At 51.0% G+C, this 14,339-nt stretch overlaps 1 protein-coding gene across 1 annotated transcript; it reads right to left on the reverse strand.

Moving 5' to 3' along the window:
- Window positions 1-4,809: 4,809 nt before the first annotated feature.
- Window positions 4,810-12,705, reverse strand: HOXC13 (homeobox C13). The gene is made up of 2 exons (XM_081592007.1): window positions 11,862-12,705; window positions 4,810-6,394 (listed from the first exon to the last, which is right to left on the reverse strand). The coding sequence occupies exons 1-2, from the start codon at window positions 12,595-12,597 to the stop codon at window positions 6,138-6,140; spliced, it is 993 nt and encodes a 330-aa protein (XP_081448133.1). The 5' UTR covers window positions 12,598-12,705; the 3' UTR covers window positions 4,810-6,137.
- Window positions 12,706-14,339: the final 1,634 nt, after the last annotated feature.

Here is a 14,339-nt window from a genome sequence, read left to right on the forward strand (position 1 = left end):
AGCCCTTGGGCTTCCTGGCATCCACCAGCGGGTTGCCTCGCGGCCTCTCCCGACCTGGCTCTGTCTAATCCTCGGTCCCTCCGGCATCTTCGCCGGCTCTGCGCAGTTCCTCGAGTCCTCGCCACCAACGAGCCAGGCGAAAGGAGTTATTACAAAATCTCCGCCAGCTCTGGTGGCAGAGGCAGAGCGGCTGCGGGTGGCTTAGGCCACCGCGGAGTGACTGTGAGCTGCCTGCCATGGTCTGGCTACCCTGCCAACCCGAGGTCGGAATTATTCCATGCGGTGCTGCCTTCTCCCCAGTCAGTCGAGAGGCCAAGGCGGCCCAGTTCAAGGTCACTGCCTAATTTGCACAAAGCGGTTCTGCCGCGTATGCAAATGAGGCAGGGCCTTGGGTCCCGAAGGGAGGTCAGCAGGAGCTGGGCTGGCCCAGAGAGGGGAAATGCGAAGCGGCGGGTGGGGAAGGTCTGCACCCGACCACTCAGCTCTCCCTAGGTCGTCCTTTTGGGGCATCTTGGGCTTGGGACAAGATATTGTCGGGTTCAGACAAGACTGATGGGTGGAGGTAGGGAGTTCGGACTCCTCTTTCTTCTGCTTTCACTAGCTCAGCCAGGGGTCAGAGCCCCTTGTCTCCCAGGCCCCCTTATGCTACTCAAGGAGAAGAGTGGAAGGTCCCTTCCCCTGTGCTGTCTTCCAGGGCTCTGCAGCCTGGAGGAGCAATGCGTGAGAGGAACCTTGGATGAGGGGGCCCAGTCAGGCTTTCAGGCTCACACAAACGGCCCGGGGTCAGCAGCGCCCTTACCTCCTCCAAGTCTTCTGTGGCTCCCTTGGGCTCCCTCCCACCACAAGATCCCAGCCCGATTGCCCCCCAGGAAATGGGGAAGGGGTGTGGAGGGGTCCCAGGTGGGAACATCTGGGAGACCATCTCTCCACTCCTCACCTGAACCTTCTTCCCTCATTTTCACTGTCCTTTTAGCGCACCAATAGTTAACTAGTTTCGCGGCTCTGACATTTTCTCCCTCCGCCAGCAGAGGATCTCCTCCGCCTAGTGAATTACTGAGTGTCAGGAAAGGTGTGGGGACCAAGTTAAAAAAAAAAAAGCACCCTCTCCTCAACACCACATCTACAGCCGCCGGCAACAACGTAAGGAGAGCCCAGGACCAGGTTCTCCGTGGACCTCGAAGCTCAGCATGGGGTGAGCACTACCTAGAGTGCCCTCTGTCACACAACCAGCCGCTCCCTCTGACCATGGCCTCTGGCCAGTCCTGCTCTGGGGAAGGGCTGAGATCTGCCTGGGGTCTGCTCTGCCCAGCTACCTACCTAACTGCTTCCCAAACCAAGCCTCCAGTTCCGGGCGGGGGCAGAGATGGTGCTGGGCACAGGCAGATTGCGCGGGGGCAACCGGCCTGAGAGGCCAGTGGGGGTAGGAGGATGCGCTGCTAACCCCGAGGCTGGCTGGGCTGGAAGAACGGGAACGGGGATCCACTTACCTTTGGAGACTGAAGAGGTTCAGAAGGGTGCGGGGCAGGGGATCTCAGACTCCAGGAACACTCTGGATCCCCCCCTCCCCAAGGCGGCCCGCAAGCCGAGCCGAGGTATCTGAGGAGGGCGGGGCTGAGGAGGCGGAGGCTTCGGCCAGCGGTAGGCGCGCGGGAGCCGAGTTGCAGAGCATCTCTGGCGAGGCCGCCTTTTATGGGCGTTATTAGCGCCCCTGTCTAGACTGCAGACGACAACTCTGTGTGTAAACAGAGGCGGCGGGCTCTGGCGGGAAGGGGGATGGCGCGTCGAGGGGGCAGCGGCCCTCTCCTTCTCTGGCCACAGGAAGATCAAGGCCTTTTCCACCCTCCCCCCTTTCCCAGGGCTCCCTGCGATGTCAAGGTCAGAAAGACCTAGTCACGGTCAAGGCTAAAAGAGGAAGAGCCTGGTTGGTTGTGAAAAGGCTATGGCCCCCTCCTCCTCCTCCCAGAAGCTCCTGGTTCCCCAGGGCCCCTCTATCTTCCACCAGCGCAGGTCTGGATACACATCTGCCTGATCCAGGGCTTGGAGTTTTTTGAGGAGCGGGCTTCCTACACCATCCAAGCCAGGTTCAAGTAAATCTTAGTGTGTGTGTGGGTCTCTTCAGAACAGAACAGAGGGGGCTGCTACAGGGTCCCCAGCTTCAATTCTTGGAGAGATGGAGAGTGTCCCAGGGGCTGCCCCCACCTTCACCCACACAGGCCTGCTGTCCAGCGGCCTGTGGAAAAGCAGCTGGTCTGGAGACAGTCATGGAGGAGTCTCCCAAGAACTGATGGCCTTGCATCCTCAGGTGGGTTCCTGGCTGTGAGACTGACTACTGGCCAAAAGGCCAGTTGTGCTGGCCCTATATCTGAACACTAAGATGTGGGTGGAGAAGGGATTTTCTCCCCCAAATCAGGAAAAGCTCTAACTGAGTCCTCCCTGGCAGCCTGGTAGAGTGATCTCCAGAATGAGAGTTCTGTGAGGCTCTGTTTCTCCCAGGTCCCCCAGCCCTGGCCATAGAGTCACAGGGAGCAGGCGATGCCACTGGGTTATGAGAAAGATAGCAGGAACCTCAGTCCCAGAGAAGAGGACACCACACTGCTCACAGTCCTTCAGACCTTTTCTATCCCCTTTCACCTTCATATTTATTGCATCCACACACTCACACAGACACTAGGAAACTGGTCTTGGAAGGAAAAGCTTTTATAAATTTGAATGAGGAAAACACACACTCTACACCTTGAGATGAATGCTGGCTAACAGCATTGCTACGCATGCACACACAGAGGCAGTAAAACCTGGGGAAATTCTGCACTAACCATAGGCTCCATATACACACACACAAAGATGCACACAGGCACACACACAGGCATGTGAACACACACACACACGCATCCTTTCATAGGAAGGTCTCACAGAGTTCCACAGTGAGAATGACAACTCTCGGAGGAAGGACAGATAAGGAACCAACACAATCAGGGAATGAATCATACTTTTTTTCCAACTCTGGGGAATGTGTGTCTCCCCAGAATACGTACTCACACAATGCCTGTCTCACACAGGAGTTTCCATTCTCACACCTGCTTACTTTTATGGGAGAGGCATCCCCAAAACTGCTCCAGGCATAGTTAATCCAGTGAATGGGTGGCATCTTAAACACCCTAGCACACTGGGGCTCACCAGGACTCAGAAGTACCTCAGTGCCTGCCCAGGTCACTGGTGTCCCATTGAGCCTGCACCAGCTTTCCTCTTTTTTCCATCGCCCCCTTCTGGGGCCTTAGGGTGGGTCCCTCCATGTGGGAAGACTCCTTCATTTGACTTCATGTGGGTTTGTGTGCAGAAGTGGAAGGATGCCTCGGAGAACTTTAGAATTCTCTTTCCCTACTGAGCCTCCAAGTGTCCACTGTCTACAGCTGTGTCATGAGACTACCCAGTGTACCCTCAGGTCAAGAGGGGTGTGGGTCCATTAAGGAAGCCCCGAGGTCTCTTGTCTACTCACTTTCTTTTTCTGATGAAACACACACATTTAGTGTTCAATTCTTTACATCTCAGGGAAGACTGAGGGGTTTTGGAGAGAGGTTGGAGTGGTGAGTGGGGAGAGAAAGGGGAGATGGAATTAAGAATAAACCTTATTCCTGGGAAATTCATCTATTTGGAACTCCTAAATCTGTACTGCTCAGCCTAGGATTCTTTGGTAGTTAACCAGGGTTGAGATGGAGAGAACAGGATCAGCAGCCGCATCAGTAGCAGAGGCTCCACAGAGGGTGAATTCTTGCAGTTTATCTTAGTCTCTCAGATTCAGTGTGTGTGTTGTGTGTGCATGTGTGTGTATCACAACCCCCCACCAAACATTTATTTAAATAAAACTTGAAGACCTTCAGCCATCAGGCAAAGAGAAATTGGAGCACTCTGAATTCCAATCCAATGCCTCCAGTCTTTCTGTATCTCAGGAGAGGAAAAATATCATATATAAATAAAAGTTGTTGCAGTAAAGATTTAATCTGAGATAACATTGTTTTAGGCTATATTGCTTTTTTAAAATCTCTTAACCCGACAACTTAATGATCTCATTAACTCAGCCGGATAGGAAGATAGGCGTAGATGGACACGACAGTGAAAACAAATTAGTGGCAGAGTCTATACAGTTCCTGATTGCCTGGAAGACTGAGGTTCCCAAGAAAGCTGGAGAATAGAAGCAAGGTTGGGTTAGCAAACTTGGGGCCCACAGTGTCCTTGGGGCCTGATCTCTTGCGCAGGTCAGTGGGGAAGAAAAGAGAGCAGCTTGGGAATGCTGAGCTTGCAGCCGCCTCCCCCCACCAACAGGGTTGGCTAAGGGGACCACTTCCTAGTTCCAGCTCTGAACTGTTGGCAAGGATTTGGGACCCTCTGGGGCACTAGGGCCTCAAGAACCTAAGATTAGAGCCCAGTTGCTGCCACTACTACCGGAGCATCCAGCTCCCAGATGGGATGGCCCTTTTCTCAGCCCTGGGATCCAGATCTGAGCCCTGACAATTAACTGAAGTGAACTCACTCACCTGCTGCCAGGCCTTTTTAGTTGCTGATCACATCCTTCTCTCTGGAACCTACTCATTTGTTTGGGGCATCAGGATGGTAAAGAGTTTTCTCCTGTCTAGACACTATCAACAATCTGAATGACTAACTTAGAAAACTTAAGTAAAGCAAAATATGAGTTTGGGATGTACCTAGCCCGGTGTGATGTACTCTTGCCCTGGCCAACTCTGGCTGTGTCAGGGCAACAGAGCCTCCCCCAAAAAGCCAGTGGATAGGAGTTTCAGAAGTAATCCAAGCAATAAAATTAAGGCCAAAAAAAAAAAGACTTTATTTTAAAAACGGGTTTGTGGGTTCTTTTTCCTTTTTGCATTCAGCACATTGTCATTTAGACACCACAATACTATATACAGATACACAACATTAAAAAAAAAAACCTATTTCTGATGAACATTTCAAAAGAACACTGTTTTGTAATGCGCCAGAGGGAAAGGAGAAGGTGAGCCCCCACACCTCCCCAGCACCGAGCTGGCCTTTGAGGAGGGAAATGTCAGTCGGGTCTACATTAGCTGGCTAATTGCGATTATTTTGGCCTCCTGGAAGAAAACGGCTTTCCTCTGGACAATGAGTAAAAGTGAAACTGTGAGACCTTCTCAGCTATTGCCTTGACGGAGAAGCAACTGGAGAGGGACTGGAGAGGGAATCTGCTGGGGGACACACTCTCCATCCCCTTGGAAGAGAAGTTTGTCCTTTTCTTACAAAAAAGTTCTGCTCCTGTGCCTGGCCTAATCTCAGCCTCACCATACAGAGACAAAGAGATAGAGAAGACATACTTAGCAGCGTGGGAGTTTCTGTCTTCCCTGGATTTTCAGATGGGACCCAGAAGCAGAACAGAGGAGGCTGTGGGGGCACTGGTGGCTCTGGAGAAACTCAGTTCCTTGCTTGAAGTGGGAGGAGGGATGGATGGCTCCTCGGCCAATTCCAGCTTTTGTTGAAACAGAAAGGAAAAAAGAAAACCTAAGCGCTGTCTGTACTCCAATCATGATGCCGGATCCCTAATACTTATCATTAATATTAATGAGACTTTTAAAATATGCACAGAAAATCTTAACTGGGATATCTTGCCTAACTAAGGAGTGCCAAGGGGCTGGGAGCAGGAGGAGGGACTGAAAGAAAAGTAGGAGCTTACCAGGTCCCCCGCACCCCGGTGGCGGCACCCTCAGTGGGGTTGCCTGTCTACCTGCCGGGGCAAAGGATGAGGCAAGAATGGGATATTCAGGGTTCCTCAACTCTGCTTTGGCTGGAATGATCTTCGCTGCCACTCTGCTTTCTGGCAAGGGGAGAGGGGTGAAGGCCAGAGGGAGTGGAGACCAGCTGCCTTTCTCCCGCAGCCCACTCAGACCCACCTCCAAAGCTGTTGAGGCCATGTAGGTCCCATCTGCATAGGGATGGGGGTTGAAGATGGGGTGGGGAGTAGAGGGCAGCAGAGCCCACCATCTAATATTTTCTGCCTCCCTGCGTTCCTCTTTCTGGTTAACATTAAATATTGGTCTGCACCCAGGAGAAGGGTCCTTCTGGTGAAGGATATGGTACAAATCGGCGACATAAATAGACAGGGCGGGGGCGGTGGGCAGTCAGGTAGAGTGAAGGTGAGGCGTTTTCGATTTGCTGACCACCTTCTTTTCTTTGACCCGACGGTTCTGGAACCAGATGGTGACCTGGCGCTCCGAGAGGTTTGTGGTAGCCGAGATGCGCCGGCGCTTCTCTTTGGTGATGAACTTGCTGGCCGCGTACTCCTTCTCTAGCTCCTTCAGCTGCACCTTGGTGTAGGGCACGCGTTTCTTGCGCCCGCGCCTGTAGCTATTGACTTCGGGCTGTAGGGGGACCACGTCTGGAGGGAGAAAGAAGGCAGGCAGCAGGAAGTGAGTCGCGCGCCTGGATCCGGCAAACGCTGTAGAGGCACAAGGCGCAGGGACTCACAGGGGGCAGGCGGATTGTCCCCAAATCCTTTGCACCTCTGCTATTACCAAGGCCATGGCTGAAGTGAGGACACTGGGGTATTGCCTCTGGCTTGAACTTTAAAGGAGGGAGTGCCAAAAGCTCAGAAATCACAGTAAATAACATTTTATATATTATACCTATATGATTTATCAAAAATTTCATGATGAACAAAATATCAAAATTTTAAATGAATGCAGGACCAGTACTACTGATTTTTCTTTTTGCCTCAGCCTCCAATCTGGCTCTGCACAGCATTCGTTATCAGAATCCTTGTCCCTGTAGAGGGGTCCCCCTAAATTCCATCCTGGTCTGCTAGCCTGCAGGATTGCAAGTATGCAGGAAAATTCCTCTTTCCTAGCAGTTAGATCACTTGGGAATCAGTCAGTTTATACTCTGCCCAATTATTAGAGAAAGGTGTCCTTTCGTACACTTGAGGGAGAGCATGCGGGCAGGGAGACTGTTTCAGTGGGCACAGACCATCAAGTGGTCACTGGCTCTGCACTGGGAATCTGAGGCCAGCACCAACAGCTAGAGAGAAAAGTGTCCAGGTGAAGCCAGACTGCCTGGGAACCAATCTCTCAAGGAGTCCAATATTGTAAGCCACTTAGTAACATCCCAGGTGGGAAGTCCTAGCACTGAGATATAAGAAATCAGGTCCCTCGAAGTAGAGGGTCCACACCCCAGGGCGTGCCCACCAGAGGAGGCACACCAAGAGAGCCCCTCTTGGGTTAAGACCAGTGGTTCACATAAATCTTCTACAAAAAGAAATCAGTGCCCCTCCCTTGCCCTTCCTCAAATGTCCACTCACCAAGACAGAGCAATTCTTATCTGGTTCCCCATCCTCATCTTTCCACCAAGGCTGAAGGAAACTCTCCAACCCATGCAGAAACCCTAATCCTAAACTCTAAATATCTTGCCATACCACTACTAGTTCAATTTCTTTCTGCTCTATGAGAATATCACAGGAACTAAAGGCTAATGTGCGTCACTTACAGCCCCTCTTCCACTCCAACCTCACCCCTGTCAACAGAAAGGTCCTAGCAACACTTTCAATGAAAGTAAGGAACTAGGGAGATGATCTGAAAAACTTACGCCTCAACTTTAAAAAATGTAATTGGCTGACTTCTTCCCGAAGGAACTAATGAGTAGGGCTGAATATTTAAGGTTTCCTCTTCATTCCTACTGCCCTTTGGAAGTGTAGACACAGTCTAGAATAAGGGCACAAAGCTCTTTCTGAAATGCCTGTTCTCACCTCCCCTTCATGAATCACCTTCTTTATCCCCTTTCTCATTGGGTCTGCTCTCTTTCAGAGACCTTTGTCTACACAGGACAGGAAAGAAGAGGTCACCATCACAGGCAGGGGGAAAAAAAGTACATGGAAAGAATATGGGAGAGAGGGGATTCCAATGGCCTGGTCTGGCTGTCTCCAGGATGACAATTTCTATGGAAAATTGTTGGACTTGTCACTTTTCTCTGCCTATGTAGGAAGAGGTTCAATTTTTTTAAAATCTGAAAAATAAAACAACTTCACTTTAGCAAAGCAGATCCTTTAGGTTAAAAAGGATTTTTTTTTTTTTTGCAGAAGATAATTTTTTTTTAAATCTCGAAGTTCTCAAATATGTTTTACTCTTACAGATGTAACTATGATTTGAGAAATTGATTAATCTGGAACAAGAGTAAAACATAGAAGGTAAGTAATGATAATAGGAGATGATGATTATTATTTTTTTTAATCCTCAGAACATCTTTTTAAAGCTTATTTTATTAAACCCATTTTACCAGATAAGGAATCTGAGGCTCAGAATAGGTAAAAAAAACTTAAGTGGCAGAGTGGGGTTTTAAAACTAGATTTTTGGGCTCAACATAATGACACAGTGAGTTCTAAAATGGAAACAGACCACCTGGTACAATTTAGCTTTAAAATACCTCCTTTTCCCTGGAGAACAAATGGGATAGAAGTGGGTTTGTGTTCCTGAGTTAACCAGATTATTGTCCCTGATTTGTTAAACGTCACTTTCTGAAAAAGCTCACAATTATCTACCTGATTTGGGCTCTCCTAAACCCCAACTATAAATTTCCCATGAGGTTTAATCAACAAACCCTAAAAGAATCAGTTTTTCAAAAGCAGATAACCAGTCTAAATTGGATTTTTCTCTACAGAATGCCAAGGGTTGATCTGGCCAAGCTTTCCCTGGATCAGACCAAACTGCCAGTGATTTTGGGCAGCTAGGGAAATACCTTCAGCCCTGCCTTCTCAAAGAAGCCCCCTTTCATTGTCTTCTGTCTTGTCTGGAAAGGAAGTGGGATCTATAGATATGGAGACATCTGGAAATTTAGGCCCTGAGTTGTGTCTATGCTGCCTAAAGTAAGCAGAGGACTTGGTGATTAATTTTATAACCAACCTTTCCGTAGTCTCCCTTCAGAGCATACGCAGGCATACAGGCACACACACACACACACACACACGCACACACACCCCACTTCATACCTGGGAACCCAACAGACACTTTTGTGGAGCAAATAAAAAATCAGATCGATGCTTAGCCATAGCTCTCTCTTGGAGTCCTGTGTAAATGTTTCTACCACACACTAGATCTTGCCCACCCTCTTCCACAACAGGGCTCTGGGCTCTGAAGAGGACCTAGTTCTGCTAGAAATCCTAGCCACTCTTTCTCAACCAAATCCAATGGCTTATCAACAGAGACTTTCAATATGACCCAAAGAGCCCATTATTTCTTCCTATTATTCTCTCCCCCTCATCCTATTTGTTTCTGTCTCTCCATGTCCCCCCACCACACCCATCTTCTCTCTTGGAATCTGTCAAAATTAAAAATTGTCTACCCTCACTATAGGAAGGAAAAAAAAGAGCAATGAAGCAAAGGTCTATATAATTGGGTGAAGGAAGAAGCCACAACTCATCTTGGCCCTAATTATCTGGATCTTTCTGAACAATTGCCTTCCTCTCCCACACCAGCCCAGACTGCCATAGATGAGGTTTCTCAGAGCCAGAGGCACTGAAGAGAGACAGTAGTGTTTATGCTGAGATGCTGCCGAACAAACCACAATTGCATAGACAGAGTTATCTGGAAATCTCACTACTTCTAAAAGAGCTCTGTGTGGGTAGAAAGATGGAGGGTGTCTGAAGATAATTTCTTATTCGTCTGCCTTTTGCCTGTACCTCTGCACTGAGATACACCAGCCCGTTTCTATTTCCACACTGGGAGTGTGTGAGCACATAGCTGTTGAGACATTTTTGGTTTTATATCCGTTTTCATGCCATAATTTGCAAGTGTGTTAAATCTCAGTTGGGTTGTATGATTTTTTTATGTTAAAGATATTTTTCCCTAGGAGGCTGTGATCAAAAAGTGCTTACTTTTAGCAGGTTTTTTTTTTTTCTTTTCTGGGAATCTTTAAGATGTTTATTTTGCTCAGATTTATTTCTGAGCTCCTCTCCAGTCTCTCACTCACTCCGCATGCAGACACAGCAATGCCAGAGCAGCTCCTTCTCATCCCCTCTTCACACTAAACCCACTGACCATTGCTCTGCCCACAGGGGGGCTGGTGGGCATTGGCCCCTCTGTCCTTCAGCCCCTTAGCATGGTCTGTTGGCTATCAGCTACCCATGCTCCAGGAATTCCTGCTAAATCCTCACCTCCCAAGGAGCTTCCCATCTGGGTAAGGTGGGAAATTAAAGGGTCATATCTCCATAACACATTATTGTACACCTACATGTGAGGTGCTTATCTTCTAGAAAAGTGTTATTATGTGCTTCATATTAGGTAGTTAATAACATAAGTCATATTATATAAAAACATAGTCAATGCAGAGTAGGTAATGCATGATACCGTGCACTAAAATTCCATCATCCTTAAATCTTCTGGCAGTCAGAAATTGGGTTTCTAGTGTGGGTCCCACCTTGGTCAGTTGTATTATACTAAGTCATCTTAGAATATTTACAAAAATATTATTTGCTACACTTTGTAACATCATCCAGTATTTTTTTTTAACTATCTTCTCTTTCCCCAATCCCGGGTACAGAGGAATTTCAGGCCCACCCTAAGGAGGTCTTCAGGTCTATACTTCCCAATGAAAATGTCCTTGGGTCCCCGCAGAGAGCCAAGAGGGGGCCCTCTGGGTAGTAGGAAGAAACATATATGGCTGTTCTGGGCCCCCAGGACCCCTGCAAGCATCAGAATGGAGCCAGTCAACCCTCTCCCACTGAGCTCTGCTTATATATAATTAGAGCAGACTCAAGATCTGGATTCACTGAATCCTGGTTTCCCAGCATTGCTCTGAATCCAAAGCTCCTGATGTGATTTTGAGAACCCTGGAACTGGTCTTTTCCTCTGGGGAATCGGGGGGTGGGTGTTGCGGGATCCTCTCCTATTCAGAGATAGTCTCAATTGGAGAGGGAACAGAACACCAGTGAATTCCAATCCACCACCGAATACATAGCTAGACAATACCGAGGGGTCCCCAGCCTGGGCCTGGACCTCAGATTCCTCCAAAACAAGCCTTCCCCCGAAACCTCATCCTCACTCCCCTCTTTCTGTGTCTAAGGCATGGGTAACTCCCTCCCCTCGACATTTGGCCAAGTTGGTAGTGCGCATACACACGTAGGATATGAGCCCTACAGACAGGGAAAGAATTTTATATCCCAGGACAGGGATGCAAACACCCTTTTTTCCCCGCACTCTCTCCAGAGATTTCAGTTCTCTTGCTCCTTCAACAATCAGGAAATTCGTGGTCAAATTCTTAAAACAAATTCAGAAAAAAAAAAAAGAAAACTTTGAAAAATTAAAAATCTACATTTCTGTAGACCCCGGCAAATTAGACCCGTATTTTAAAAACAGCAACAGCAACAAAACACCTGTCTAGTGCCTAAATGTTCTTGGAAATTCAGGCCAAGAAAATGCTTGGGGGTTCTTATTTTTCCCTTCAATTATTCGGTGGCTTGAGGGTTTTTGTTCTACTGGTTTTAGATTCCAAGGCACTCAAGGCCCACCCCACCCCGTATTTCAGGCCGGAAGCGCATTTAGGGGGCCAAGAGCCGCGCGTGAGACTGGAGACCGGCGGAGGGGGAGGAGGCGAGCTCCCGACTGGAGTGGAGCCGGCCGCCCGGCGCTTGGGCGCCTGTGATTGCTTCACTCTCGGCCGGGCAGCTCCGGGGAACGTGTCGGAGCAGATTTCTTCCCCGGCGCATTCCTCAGCGCAGCTCGCCCGGCCGGCTCCATCTGCAGCCCAGCAAAGCCGGCGCGCCGGGGCCAGACGGCGGGGGTGGCTGGGGCGCGGAGCCCCGGGGCAGGCGGGGCAGGGAGGGGTCCTTGGCGGCGGCCGCGCTTAGCGCTCTTCCTTACCTGGAAAGGGAGACTTCCAGAGGTGGGCGGACTGCGACTGTTCTTTTGAGCAGTACACCTGACTGTCCCAGCCGTTGGAGAGAGCCCAGTGCTGGTAGCCTTCGACGGGGATGAGCGCGTCGTGACGCGGCTCTGGGTGTCCGCTGATCCCAGGCACCACCGACATGTCCAGGTAGCCGGGCATCGCCTGGTAGGAGCTGGCGAAGCTGGGATAGAAGGCGAATTCCTTGGCCCTGGAGGACAGGTCGTCACCGGGAAGGGCGCCCGACGGCTCGGGGTACTTATCGCCCGGGTGATAGGCGCAAGGCTTTTGCTGTAGGTTCACGTTGTGCGACAGGCGGCAGCCGTAGTAGCTGCCACCGAACGGGTAGCCGTAGCCCAGGGTGGCGCTGGACGAGGTGGGGGGCGCCGGCGGCGGGGCGCACTGGCGCGCCGCCTCCGGGGCCGGGATGTCCGTGTAGACAGCGCCCTGAGGGGCGCCCAGGGGAGCCGGCGGGCGGCCCAGCACGGGGTGCGGAAGCAGGTCGCGGCAGTGGCTGGCGGGGCAGCTGTTGCCCAGCCCGTCCATGCTCGGGGCTTTGCCGGGACTCGCTCCGCTGCAGCCGCCCCCAGCTCCGCCCGCGCCGCCGCCTCCCCCGCCGCTGCCGCCGCCGCTGCCGCTCTCCGCCGCGCTGTCCTCATAGACGTACATAAGGCTCTCCGGCCAGCGCGGATGCAGGAGCAGCGAAGTCGTCATGACATGATCTGCTCGAGCTTTTTAAAAACTCCACTTGCCAGAGGCTGCGAGCTAGGGAGACACCTCGTTCCCTTTTCCCCTCCCCCATCCCTCCTCCCTTCCCTCCCCCTCCCTCCTCTCTTCCCTCCCCACCCCTCCCCTCCTTCTCCTGGTGCTTCCACCGCCCTCCTCATCTTCCCTCTACGCATGCGGGTACACTTCATTAAGAAATCACTGGCTCCCGTCTGCTTCCCCTAGGCCACCCTCCCGCGCTCACGTGACGCCGGCAGTGCACGTGACCTCCTGGCTGGGTCTCCTGGGGTTCCCACCCCTAGAGGCGGGGCGGGGCGAAAGGGGAGATGTCTCTGTTGATTGGCTCTCAGGGGGGCAAAGAGGAGGGAGCTGGAAGATTTAAAGGGACAGGGTACCGCCCCCTGGCAGGCCCCGGGGAGGGAGAGTGAGGAGGTGAGGCTGAGTTTGGCCGACGCAAAGGGGTCAGGAGAGCTCAGACCGTTCCTGCGCGCTTCCTCCTAGGCTGAGGAGGCGTACGGGAAGACTGATTCCAGCCCGCAAAGGCCTCTGACTGGATGGGGTCTTGGAGCTAAGGGTGGAGGAGACACGTATTTTTTTTCTTAATAAATAAAAAATCTAGAAAGCAGGCGGAAGCACACCGGCAAGGAGTAGGGAGCCCCGCGTCTGGCCTTGCCTAACTACCCAGGACTCCGGATGGAACCCGACGCGGACGCCGAGCAGCAAGACGTTGATGTTGGGATTGTGTTTCCATTTCCGACTTTCAGACACTTTCTCCAAAGCGCCAATTGTCTTGACAGGGACCCTCTCTAGTCTCGTTGCCCGCAGGTCTTCCTCCAGCGGAGCAGAGAACTGGGAGAATGTAATAACTCCCAGACACAAACATCATTACACCGAGGGCAGGATGCTCTCATTGAAAACTTGAGATAGAATAAAGGAGAGAAATGGAGGCGTTTCAATACACAGTAGAGTTTAAAAGCCTCGGAGTGAGATTTTTCAAAGGAAAAGGGGAGGAGGAGCAGGGATTCAGTCTAGGAAAGCTGAAAAGCCCTGGATACGAACTAGAGCACGCGCTCTCAGATCCATATATAAAAGGAACGTGGCGTGAGGGAGAGTAGGCAGCGCTGCCTCTTTGGAGGAATGTTTCCCAGGCGCTATTCTGGGAGACCCCAGGAGGCCCGACCCCAGCCCCGCGGATCCGTCGCCGCCCTCGGCCATAAGCTGAGGGGCCAGGCCGAGTCTGGATCAACGCAATTCCCAGCCGGATAACCCCAACTTGAGTTCCCAGAGCATTCTTGGGGTCACTCCCTTTTAATGTGAAGTGTTTCAATGCTTTGAAATTACCTAATTTTTCAAGAAAAAATCAACACCCATTTATTTTCTATATATTAAAAAAAGCCACCCTTTTTTCTCCTCCCAATTTCCCGACTTTCTGTGCTCAGTTTGGATACCCCTTTCCAGAGAGCATCTCGGTGGGATTGAGCCATGTTTCCTTTCAGCACAGGGCCTCCCTGAGGAGAAGCGGTAATAAACAGAGAAAAAAAGAGGGGAGAGGAGCTGCGGCATCTCCGTCTTCCCTGTCGCTGCTAAACATTTTCAATGCTGGGTGCTCCTGTCCAGACAGCACACAGGCCGTGCTGAGGCAATAGCATCCGGCTAAGCCTAACCCACTGGATCCCTCCAACTCGAGGAGAGCAAGTGGCCAGGTCTGTACTGAGATCTGGCCCATGGGC

Source organism: Giraffa tippelskirchi, chromosome 4, assembly GCF_054371585.1.
Source record: "Giraffa tippelskirchi isolate mGirTip1 chromosome 4, T2T-mGirTip1v1.2.pri, whole genome shotgun sequence".
In the NCBI taxonomy this organism is placed as follows: Eukaryota; Metazoa; Chordata; class Mammalia; order Artiodactyla; family Giraffidae; genus Giraffa; species Giraffa tippelskirchi.

Bases quoted from the DNA above. Each gene is read 5' to 3' on its own strand.
- HOXC13 (XM_081592007.1), bottom strand. From the start codon at position 12,597: ATGACGACTTCGCTGCTCCTGCATCCGCGCTGGCCGGAGAGCCTTATG. The intron at 6,395-11,861 runs GTAAGGAAGAGC...TTCTCCCTCCAG, and splicing joins CTGGAAGTCTCCCTTTCCAG to ACGTGGTCCCCCTACAGCCC.